Here is a 12783-nt window from a genome sequence, read left to right as displayed (position 1 = left end):
CTTATTCATTTGTAATATAAGCATTTTTCAAGAGTTTAGTTTCAGTGACTGTACAGTCAATTTTTTACTTTATCTACTATTAGAACTCATGTATAAACTAAAACATACACAAAAAAGGATTTGAGGTATTGTATTTTAAATTTTCTCTAAAACAATAGTGTTATTTTCTTGCCAAACCATCTGTTTGTAGTTTGTAAATTCTAAATTCTCTCAAGTGATATGAAATTTTATATTTAATTACAAACAATACATAGATTTTTAAAAAAACATTTTATTGGATTCTAATAGTATTTATTTTTAGTTACAAAACTTACTAGTAAACCTACTTCAGGCACAAATCATTATATTCTTGTATCATTTCTAAAAGGAAATGAAATATCTACTCCTCTCATTTTCTGATCTTTTAATCCTGAAAAAAATAGCAAAAGAAACATTTAAATTAATTCACAAATATTTTTAGAGACTACATGTACAGTAACACATATAGCTTCAGTTTTACTTGAAAAATGTACTACAAATTAAGTTTGAACTCTATAATCTCCAAAATTTCTTTGTTGTTTTATTGTTGCTAGATATGAGTTGTCCCTGAAGATAGCCCCTGCCTCAGGACAGTTGAAATCTACTATATAATATTAAAATTACAATAGGTATCTTTCTTTGAGTACTTCCTGCCTGTTAGACTCTCAGTTAACCACTTTATTTTATTTCCATAAACAATTCTAAGAAGTTGTCCATTTATAATCTAAATTTACACAGGAGAAACTAAGTTTTAAATAGTTGAAACTACCTATCCAAAGTCACCTTTGTGTAAATAGTTTTGATATGGTATGAATACATGGCCTTATTTATTACTAAACAAAGAAATGTATTTTCTATATAGTATATAAGTATATGTGTACATATTATCTAGAATCTGTATCTCTTCACTAGAGAACATAAACTTTAGACTAAAATAATTGACTACAGAGGCACTTGGGTGGCTCAGTCGGTTAAGCGGCTGCCTCTAGCTCAGGTCATGATGTCCCTCTCCCTCTCCCCCTGCACCTCACCTCCCCCCAACCCTGTTTGTACTCTCTCTCTCTCAAATAAATAAAATCTTGGGGCGCCTGGGTGGCTCAGTCGTTAAGCGTCTGCCTTCAGCTCAGGTCATGGTCCCAGGGTCCTGGGATTGAGCCCAACATCGGGCTCCCTGCTCCGTGGGAAGCCTGCTTCTCCCTCTCCCACTCCCCCTGCTTGTGTTCCCTCTCTCGTTGTGTCTCTGTCTGTCAAATAAATAAATAAAATCTTTAAATAAATAAATAAAATCTTTAAAAAAATTGCTGTTTCCTAACCTCTTTAAAATAAATAATAAGTAAATAATTGACTATAAGTACTACATTATTTGTTATACAATCCTCAAAAATTGTCCCATAGCCTCATAAATATAATCATAAAACCCTATATTGCATAAAATATAATTTTTTTTAAAGATTTCAATTTCCATTTAGTCCTTTGCTGCTTCTAAGCAGGAAAGCACTAATTGCATTTGTAATTGTAGAATTACATAAACTTCCATACACAGCACTGAGATTTAATGGGAATGGATGAAGTTCACCCTACTGTATTTCTAATTCATTTGTAAAACTTCTATTAATGAAAGATTATTTTAAGCTAAAATTTGGAAAATTTTTATTATAAATTAACCTACTCATCTATTAATTCTAGCATTCATTGCTAGGATTAATGTTAGGATCAAATGCTAAAAGTCTATCCACCTTAGCTGCCTTCAGTCACATTGAAAACCACCTACCACAGGTCTCTCTTAGGTCTTTAAATAAATTTTCCATATACCGTGCTTTATATTCTGATATTTGCATTCTCTTCACTCCTAAAATTACTTTTGGTATCCTTCAGTATAATTCTAGCCTGCTGTTGCTAATGAAATGTTTGAAAGATAAGGAAGACTGATATTCCTCATACTTCCCCATAAAATGAATGCATTTTGGTAGTCTATATTATTGCTAAAATTCAAAATTATAGATTTTGAACCTACCATAAACATGTCATGTAGATAAATATCATTTTCTCAGATATATTGGCTTCAAGGGATACTCACCACTTCCTCCCGCTTGGTCTTGTCTGTTGCTGGCCAAGCTTCCAGAGGCAGGTCAGGAAGCATGGGGGGCAGAGGCTGTATGGGGAACATCAGAGGCAGAGGTGGCTGTGGCGGCAGGGGCTGGATGGGGTGTATGGGTGGCTGGGGCTGGATGGGCTGGTGAGGCTGTGGCTGGACGGGCTGGGGCTGAAAGGGCTGCTGGGCAGGCAGATGGAGCTTTGGCTGGTGGTGCTGGGTTGGAGTCATGGAGTGCTAGCCAGGAACTGGCATCATTGGTTGCTGGGGGACCATGGGCTGCTGAGCTGGCACCATGGGGATGTGGTGATGAGGCTGCAGGGCGTGATTCGGGGGATTCTGCTGGGACAGCATGGGAATGATTTGGTGGTGCAGCCATCCACCCATGGGTTCATAACCATAGGAAGGGTACTGGTGAGAAACAAAGAGTCAGGTTTACCATTGGCTCCACTGACTTCCAGCTGGAGATGTAGTCAAGTTTTTCTTTGTCATTATGATAATATGAATATTTATTCATTTTTCCTTGTATAAGAATTTCTAACTGTGCACATAGATATGACCTTTTACAAACTAAATTTCGCATTAGTATCTGTATGTGGCATAGGTATGTTATTTCACATAAAAGAAAATTGAAATACGTGCTTAATATTCTAAGGGAATAAAGAACAAAAAAATCTGCATACCGGATGCCTTATGTTCTGGTACCATTTCAGAGGTGAAAGCACCTTAAGAGAAAGAGATATTAGAGTACATTTGTTTTAATTTAGTTGCATGAAATACAGATTCACTGATGCAGTCCTCTATCAAATTTGATAGCCTGACTGTGAGTTCTACAGAAGAAAGAATAAGGTAAACATTTGTCAGATACTTCCTATGGTTAGGCAGTGTATTACATCCATCACATACATTTCTCATGTTTTCTAACATACTCTGAGGCAAATGTCATTACTGTCACTTTTACAGACAAGGTCATGTGGAGTTAAAGAGGCTCATAATCTTACTGAGGTGATTCTGTTTAATTCCACAGTTCCTGCTCTTCTTTGCAAGAGCAAAACAAAACAAAACAAAAATTAATGTGATACAATGGAATATTATGCAACCATAAAAAAGAATGAGATCTTGCCATTTGCAACAACGTGGATGGAACTGGAGGGTGTTATGCTGAGTGAAATAAGTCAGTCAGAGAAAGACATGTATCATATGACCTCACTGATATGAGGAATTCTTAATCTCAGGAAACAAACTGAGGGTTGCTGGAGTGGTGGGGGTGGGAGGGATGGGGTGGCTGGGTGATAGACATTGGGGAGGGTATGTGCTATGGTGAGCGCTGTGAATTGTGCAAGACTGTTGAATCACAGATCTGTACTTCTGAAACAAATAATGCAACATATGTTAAGAAAAAAGAAAAAGAATAAGATAGCAGGAGGGGAAGAATGAAGGGGAGTAAGTCAGACGGGGAGATGAACCATGAGAGACGATGGACTCTGGAAAACAAACTGAGGGTTCTAGAGGGGAGGGGGGTGGGGGGATGGGTTAGCCTGGTGATGGGTATTAAAGAGGGCACATTCTGCATGGAGCACTGGGTGTTATGCTCAAACAATGAATCATGGAACACTACATCAAAAACTAATGATGTAATGTATGGTGATTAACATAACAATAAAAAATTTAAAAAACGCATGACCTCAGCTCAAAAAAATTAATGTGATATAGCATTAATTATATCTTTTTTTGTCTTGATGTCATAATGAAAAATAAAAGAGAAACATTGTGTCTCAACCTAAAACACAGATTTTCTGGTCAAATATGTCAGTCTTTTAAGACATAACAAAATCTTGCCTCAAGTTGTTAATACTTTTCCTCAGTTTGTGTAAGTAAACAGATTCACAGATTATCATCTGAACCTGTGAAAGAATTTAGTTTCACTTCTCCAAAAATAGTATTGTACTTGGGTAACCTCAGGTCCAGGGATACCTTCATATAGTAGTATAGCATTTTATATCAATACAAGAAACAATTACTAACCTTGCTTAAGTTACACTTGACAAAGCACTTTTTATATTGCTTAACTATTTTGCTCCTCAAACTATTTGAAGTATGGAACATTATAATTATTTTCCATCCTCAGGTGATGAAACCAAAGTTTCCGAGAGGAAAACAATTTGCCCAAGTTCCTGTGGTTAATATGTGGTTGAGGAGAGCTTCAAACCTGATTTCCAGAACTATGCTTTCCATTGCTCTGAGAATGTCTCATAGACCTCTTGGTCACTGATCTTTCAGTGAAGACAAACAAGGGAAACCCATAGAGTATGAACATCTTAGATTCATGAGTTTCTAGCTGTAAAGGAGCTTATATAAGGAGCTTATATAACATCTTACCTGACTTCCCCACCTTTTATATGACTGGAATAGAACAAAACTGTTCAGCCAGAATTCACTTTCTGCCCTACCATGCAACTCCACCATAGTAGTTCATGACAGATAACTTTATAGCCATAGAGGGAGAAGAAACTGAGTCAGAGAGGTCTCGTAGGAGCATGCTGGGGCAGTGAAGGCTTGAAGCAACCATCAAATGAGAAAGCTGGTAATGTGAATGAAAAAGCAGGACTGAGAAATATCTTGAGGAATCAACACGCTATTCTTTGCAGAGCCCAGGACATTGTTAACTCAAACAATGGTCAAAATTAGAAAGAGAAAAATTACCTCACAGCTGAAGTTGATATAACCAGGGTGCCCAGGATGAGGTGGTAGCTTTTATAGAGGGGAAAGGAGAAGAAAAAGAAAGAGGGAGAGGGAGAGAAGAGGGAGCAGGGGAGAGAGAGGGAAGGAGAGAGGGAGAAAGAGAGGGAGAGAGGGGAAGAGATTAAGTCAATATGCAATTATCCACATTAAGAGAAATTACTTTAAAAGAATCAGTATGGTGCAAAATATATTTGAAGTCTACTTTTGTTTGAACATGTACGCTGTGTAGGAGAGGAGCCCTCTCATTTTAAAGAGGTCCAGAGCAACTAAATGACTTTCCTAAGACCGGGAAGCAAAAACCAGTGCACAATTAACCTCCAGTGATCTTCAGACAACCCCCACATCAATGTTGTCAATTAATTCTATTCTATCTCATCCACCATTTTATATCTTAATGACACTCACTCCATGTTGGAAAAAGAGATATATTACTCTTACACAATTATGAAATATCAACAAGAGGAGAATTGTCTCACAAACCTTCCCTTACAGATCAGGAGGTAGATAAGTGCCTAGGTATCAAAGAGATTCCTCACAAATGTTATGCAAACCACATCAACAACAACAAAAGAAATAACTACCTGTGAATTATTGACGAATATGAAGATATGGGTGCAGTAAATTGGAAACATTATAAATCCTATAGAAAGTGAAAGAGTTGATTTATGAAATTTAAACTGATTCTTTTTATTATTCTGTCAAAGTTTTTATGGTAGAAAAAAACTTAAAGTTCAAAATAAAAAACAGCCTGAATAGGGTGCCTGGGTGGCTCAGTTGGTTAAGCGACTGCCTTCAGCTTGGGTCATGATCCCGGAGTCCCAGAATCGGGTCCCACATTGGGCTCCCTGCTCAGCAGGGAGTCTGCTTCTCCCTCTGACCCTCTTCCCTCTCGTGCTCTCTCTCATTCTCTCTCTCTCAAATAAATAAATAAAATCTTTTAAAAAAAAACAACAGCCTGAATAATTATCTACACCAGGACTGTCTGTCCCATCAAAACAGAGGCCACATGACTGATGCCCATTGGCCCTGGAGTGGGGGAGAGGGAGAGGAGAAAGAACCATGCAGAACCTCTTGCTCAGACATTGAGCTAATTAAGGGTCTATTATTTTTAAACGCTCGTATTTCCTAAAAGGGTTTATTTGCTCCGATCTGAGTGTGAATTGTTTTAGTCATGCAACTGCCTTTCCTATACCTTCACCAGGGAGTGAGGGTGTTGAATTCAAGAGTACAAAAAGGGCTCTATTTGTAATTTAGGGGCCTGTCAGGATACTAGGAATTGCCACAATGTAGGATTTCAGCAAGGCAGAGCACAAAACTTTTGTCTTGTGGGCAAGAGACAAAGAGAGGAGGCAGATATGCAAACTTTGCTGGCTTTTGGTTTATCAACTGCTCTTTATGACACCAAAAAGCAGCTGGGTTCTGCTTTGCCTGCAAATGATCTAAGCTGTCAGATCTTATGTACTTATGTCTAAAGAGAATGGGCCAGATTTCCAGGTCCTTGGTACATTTGAATGTAAAATATATCCACATGAATTTTGCACAACCACATGGAAATTCATATGCTTGGCAGGTGCACCCAAAGGGACATGGCCTCTGACAACAAGGAGATCATTCAAGAAGGAAATTCCTAGCACCAAAATATTACCCTCTGAAGGATAACAGCACTGGGGTTTGCAGAGCAGAAAAAGAGTTGGATTCTTGTGGGAAATTGGGTTTTAGAGAAAACTTGCATTTTTGCAGTATTTCCTTAAAGCTGATTGAGGACTTTCAAGGGTCCCTTCCAAAAATTTCTTCCATCTAGAGATGTGTGACGATATTTACAGGGTAATTGTTTCCACAAAAATCTTCTCAGGTGCTAGTTAAAAAGCAGAGTCCTGGGTACTACCCCTACTCTGGCTATACTGAATCAGAATCTTGGGTGGAGGCATCTGAGAATATTTCTTATAACAAGATTTTCAAAGTGTTTCTTAAACACAGAAACATTTGAGGACGTCAGATCTCGTACTGTCTTAAACCCTAAAGTTTAACAGCTATGGGGCAGATTTTTATGTCCAAGCTTGTGAAATTGGAAATTGATTTATACAAGGAGCATTTTACACACAAGCATAGTGAAGGCTGCTCCCAGGAGGCAGGCAAACAAAATCCAGGTCCCCATTTCTTATGGTCCTGAAATATAAGTCAACACATGCCTTTCTTATCTCAAACATGCATATAATTAATGCTTCATAAAACACATATAATTTGCATTAGTCTATTGCTAGTAAAGAGGTTGGGACCATCCATTTTATTACTTTATTCACATGTAATCTCTACTTCTTAGCTCATTTTATTGTTTCTGGGGTCACAGCCCTATAAAGATGCTTTTCATTTAGATTGTGAGCTAAACAAACATAGATAAATGAATCATCTATCATTATGTAATTTAGAATGTCATTTTCCTTTACTATCCCACCCTCTATAGTCATCCAGGGTCATAGAAGCTAAATGTAACTTCCAAGTAATGATTAAAGAATGCTGTTGGCTATAGTAGTTCAGATCATGAAGGTATTTACCATTATTGTATTGCATTTTATACTTTTAGAACAAGGAGTCACAGAAATGTTTCTTGTATTGTCCACTGGGCTTTGCTGCTATTAAAAACAAAAACGAATCATCCGAGAAAAGATGTTAAGTAAGTTGCCAAATAGACTAAGTGACTAGTATTTAAGTTCTACATGTTCCAACCTTGCAGTATCATACACAGACCTTGAAGTAACACCTCTGAGTTCTATGGGTTCCCACTGCAAAAGATGTAAACAGGACCTGTCCCAGAAAGAGAGGTTTCTAATTTTCCTTGATTCTGGTATTATCTGATTCTTCAACGAATTAAAAGGATTTCTACCTGAAAGCTTCCATCTTTAGTCAGTGGTATCTTTCTTTTGTTAGGCACTGCACTGTAATTACTTCACAAATTAGACATTGGGATATGAAGCAGAACCCAAATAACCTAAGAAATACACATTGCTTCAAGGCCCGAGTTATTGATTACTTTGAAAACCGTAAGTAGAAAAACCCTAGCCCTTTTTATAGAAAGTGAATATAATGTATAATAATGCTGATATTAGAACTACAATAAGTTTGTCTATATTCTGTTTCTTAACAAATTAATAAGATAAAAGTTGCTGTGAACATTTTGTTGATGATCCCATTTTACAATAAGTTATTTAATGTACTTGAATAAAATGATTTTTAATGTTGTAAACCATACCCTGAATATTATTTTAATTTAATTGATAAGTAATTAAAAGAAATATTATTGTAGTTTGGTTTTAGAATGTGCTTTTGGGTTCTGGAACTAAACTTTAAATATATATATACAAAAGCTTTGCTGTGTTAAAAAAGTAAAAATTTCACTTAAGTAATCAAAGACCAATTCAACTGTGGTCCAAATGAGTTAATTCTGGACAGCATGTAGTATTATAAGTGTGGAATACATTTACCTATGTGAAATATGAAATACAGAGAAACAAAGAAGCATAATAGAAAAGAGCCCAAATTATGAAAAAAACTCACATACCTTTGAGTGTATCAGGAGTAAGTTTCCCTCTGAAACACAAGGATGCTGGATCTTTTAAATTTCTTCTAAGTATGAGCTCAATTTATATTATTCACAACATCTAGAACAACTAATCATATTTCTGAAGGAAATATGTGTTGAGTATATCATGAATTTTTAGCAACCTTGGTTAAATTTAAGACAGTATACTTTGATTAGTACATATATCTTTCATTATGGGAAATAATAGGTTTAACAGGCAAAAGAAGTTTAATTGGTCTGTTATTTAAGTCTGTAAATTAGCTGATTGCACATGCTGATATATTCAGTATTACTTTAAGAACATGTTATGTCATTGTGGCAAGTATAATTTCAGAATCACCACTATTCTATTTTCTACTATTTGCCATCAAAGCAACCAAAACTCAGTGGTATCACAGTGGCAATACTTTTACTAATGATCTGAAAGAGAAGGCAAGAGACATATCACACACCAGATCACACATTTAAACATATATTTATAATTCTTATAAACACTTATCACAGCATATATTGCCCTGATTACCTCACTCCACATAGCAACAGCCTTTCTTTGTATTATGGCCCCTCTTTCCCATGTATTTGTGCTTTCATATATTAAACTGAATTTCTTTCTTTTTCAGAAGCTTTTAACTGTTTAACTGAACCATCCCAATATTCTAAGCAGTTTCTACTTCATCTAAACAACTAAAGTTCATCTCTCTCTAAGAAGACCATGAGTTACATATTAAATTCATGTTATTTCTTCTACTCCACCTTGTAAAGCACTTGGATTTCTTCTTTTATTCTATAATCTGATATTCAATTAAAAAATTATAACTAATGACAAACAGTAATTGATAAGTTGCCTATCAGTTTTGTATTAGTAAAGGAAATACTGAATATATAGTCAGATACAATTCTAAGTAAAGCTACATTTCTTTTATTACTTATTATTTACAAACTTTAATGTACATATATTATTAAATAGATGATCCATACTTGATGAATTAAATTCAAGAAGAAAACATTCATGAAATCAATGTAATTGTGGTTAAGATCTTGGACTTAGACTTACATGAATTTTGACCCTACTTTATCAAGGATTGAGTTACCACTGACAAATTACTTAGCTTGTCTGACTACCAGTTTCCTAATCTATAAAACGGGTAAAGTAATAGAATCCACCTTAGAGGACAAGCATGAAAACTAAACAAAGGATATCCTTGGAAAATAGAAAGTCCTTATAACCTTCCTTAACCTCATCACATGGACACAGAAAATATTTAAAAGATGCAAATAAGTAAGAATCTAAAGTGATTTAAGACAGTAAATTATTAGGGTTTCAAATGGCAATTGTGTCCATGGTTATTTTTATTTATGAATATATTTATCAGGTGAATTGTATATTAGAGGCAAGAAGGACTCCTTTTGAAGAAGATTGTGAAAAATGGATTTTAGGGAAGTTGGCACTAACTTATTTGAGGAGAGATGCCTAGGTGATGAAAGACAGAGGAAAGAGAAGAAGGAAAGTGTAGATTACATTTACTCTTTCAATATTTTGTCTCCTTTTATTTAACTATAGATATTGGAACTCATGAAAGGATTTTTAGGAATTTTTCATGCAACAGTATGGGTGATATCTACTGAAGAAGTCATTGAAGAAAAAGCTGTGGCCTTCTGGTTTTGCAATATTCATCTCATTATGTTTTTCTCTTTTTAAAAGTAAGAGAGTATTATGTTGGGTCTATGTGACCAACAGAATTATTAATGGCATTAATTCTTTTCAACTCCTAGATAACAAGTTAGTGCTAATTCACCATTTTCAGGGTTTGAAGACCAGTTCTATAGAAACAATGTGGTTCTTGCTTTCTCTCACTGCAAATCCTAAGTCATAGGTCTTAAAATGTTAATAACTGTGCATGAAATGTCTTCTCTTGAATTAGATACAATATAAGATGACATATATTTTAAAATCATTAAATTTTTGAAAAGAAAACAGAATATCAATAGAAAAGTTTTTCCTGCAAACATTTCTCTTATTAATGAATTGAATTTACAAAATCAAATTTTCTATTTTGACCTAGAACTTACCCCTCCGTCAAATAAATGTTACAGCATTTTTAGAGTATTCATTTCTGTTTCTTTTGCTTTTTTGAGGTCAATTATTTAATTCTCTTTATGATTTAAAGAAATGTATCATAAGCGTAAATACTCCATGATAATGGCAAAGACAAATGCAATAACGTGGTACTCGAATAATGTCTTTTTTCAATTATGCATTTTTACAAATGCATTAAACATATATATGTTTAAACCTATGACTTTTGTTTATTATAGAATAACTTTGTATTTTTGTTTCTAAAAGTTTTTTTCTAACATAATGAGTAAATAGATACCCTTACAAGCTATAATTAAGCTATTTTGCTTTTATTCATTTTTATTCCTTTGCTTGACTTGCAACCCATCACATTTGCCATTCCATAATGCTTATACTAGCAAGTTCTCCCCTTGTAATCTGCTGTTTCTAATATATGGTGTGCTGAAAATCCATATGTCCAATCTTGTTCAAAGTATATGTGGACTGTCAGTAAGGAATGAGCTAAGTGATGCTGTTGAGGGGGACTTATCTGTGAGAAAAGTGTAAGAATATCAATTTTATGGCATTGATTTTTTTTATTATGTTCAGTTAGCCACTGTATAGTACATAATTAGTTTTTGATGTAGTGTTTAATGATTCATCAGTTGCATATAACACCCAGGGCTCATCACAACATTGATTAATTTGTTTCTTTTTTGTTTTGTTTTTCATTTGGCAGTAGGTATTCAAAACAGTTACCTTTATTGGTTGAAATCTTTGTTTATTACTTTTATTAAAAACCTGAGGGGGTAAAAAAAGTTTTCACATATTATAGAAAACAGTGTGGATAATGTATATCTGAAAAACATCAAAGAGAGTAGGTAGATAATTCTTGGAAAAAGCAGTAGGAATGGAGAAACTTTTATTTAACGCTATGAAGGAAAACAGTAATGGGTGTTCCTTCTAAAATGAGAACGCATGGAAAACAGAATTTGTGATAATGGATTCTTGACAGCATTGGACATTTTTAGAAACATGCTAACTCCCTGTGTGGAATATTTTGTTGCTTTATTCTTTCTAATATGAATCTAGTATATTATCAATCATTTACTGTACACTTATTTTAATAAGTAAATTATGTTCACTGCTAAAGAAGTCGTATATTGAGTGAAAATTTTTATCTGTTTTGCATTTTATTTGGTTGATTCTCACTTGATGCTTTCTCTCACCAGAGGTCTAACGTTCATAAAGTCAAGTAAGTGCCTTCCCTTGTCAGTGGGACAGATAGCACTCTAGGCAGGGTCCCCGATGAGGATTATGTGTTTGTGTTGCCAAGTTGCCATCTTGGTGACTTATTTTTCCCTTTGGCCCTCAGGTTCTCCACTGAATAAGATTGATTAGTTCAGCATTTCCCAACTAAGTTAAAAGAAAAGAACTAGAATTTTAGCAGATGTATTTGGGAGGTACTCTAAGTTACATGTTTCCCTTAGTTATACTTTATATGACTATTTAATATGGTACTAGTATATACAACTTTTCCAAAGTAATTTGATCCTGGGACAATTCTGAAAATTTTGTGGGTCCCCTTCAGGTTTATAGCTTGTCTAATTCCATGTGTGTTTTGTATCACTATCATAAAAAATTACTACAAACTTGGTAGCTCAAAACAACACACATTTACTATCTTATTGTTCTGGAAATTAGAAGTCCAACATGAGTCTTACACAGTAAAAATCAAGATTGCTGCAGGGCCGTATGCTTTCTGGACACTCTAAGACACAGCCCATTTCTTACCTATTTCAGCTTCTCAGGATGCCCTGTATTTCTTGTCTCATAGCCTCCTGCCCCCATATTTAGAACCAACATTTCCTCTCTCTAACCACATAGCTATATTTCCCTTTTGCTCTGAAATGTACTGGGAAAGGTTCTATACTTTAAGGGCCCATGTAGTTATGTTGTGTCTACCCAGATAATCTAGAATACTCTCACCACCTCCCAGTTGTTAGTTTAATCACATTGCAAAGTCCCTTTTTCCAAGCAAGAAAATATGTGGACATTCCCAGTGTATACATGTCTTTGGAGGCTGTTAAAACTGCTGATCAGCCTGCTTGCCCCATGGCTTCCTTCATTTCTCAATGTTAGAGGGTGTGGGGTAGAGTTCTGTGGAGCTAGGAAAAAAGCTCTGTAACAACAGTTTACTGCCGATTTGAGAAATCCTTGTGGTATGGAATGACTCTCCTCCTTCCTTACCAAAGAGCAATAAAATCAAACAATGCAAGGCTCTTAAAATTCTATGAA

At 35.2% G+C, this 12783-nt stretch overlaps 1 protein-coding gene across 1 annotated transcript; it reads right to left on the bottom strand.

Annotated features, from left to right (window-relative positions):
* Nucleotides 1-328: 328 nt before the first annotated feature.
* LOC114218096 (amelogenin, X isoform) lies at nucleotides 329-7007 on the bottom strand. The gene is given in 5 exon segments (XM_088020354.1): nucleotides 329-409; nucleotides 2096-2521; nucleotides 2794-2835; nucleotides 4814-4861; nucleotides 6954-7007. Coding segments are annotated over 5 exon segments (576 nt in total). The 3' UTR covers nucleotides 329-403.
* Nucleotides 7008-12783: the final 5776 nt, after the last annotated feature.

The sequence above is a fragment of the Eumetopias jubatus genome, unplaced genomic scaffold, assembly GCF_037043125.1.
Source record: "Eumetopias jubatus isolate StellerSeaLion01/CBP00866 unplaced genomic scaffold, mEumJub1_p1.0 scaffold_23, whole genome shotgun sequence".
Lineage (NCBI taxonomy): Eukaryota > Metazoa > Chordata > Mammalia > Carnivora > Otariidae > Eumetopias > Eumetopias jubatus.
Note: the sequence above shows the minus strand (reverse complement) of the source record. Positions and strands in the feature narration are given on the sequence as shown.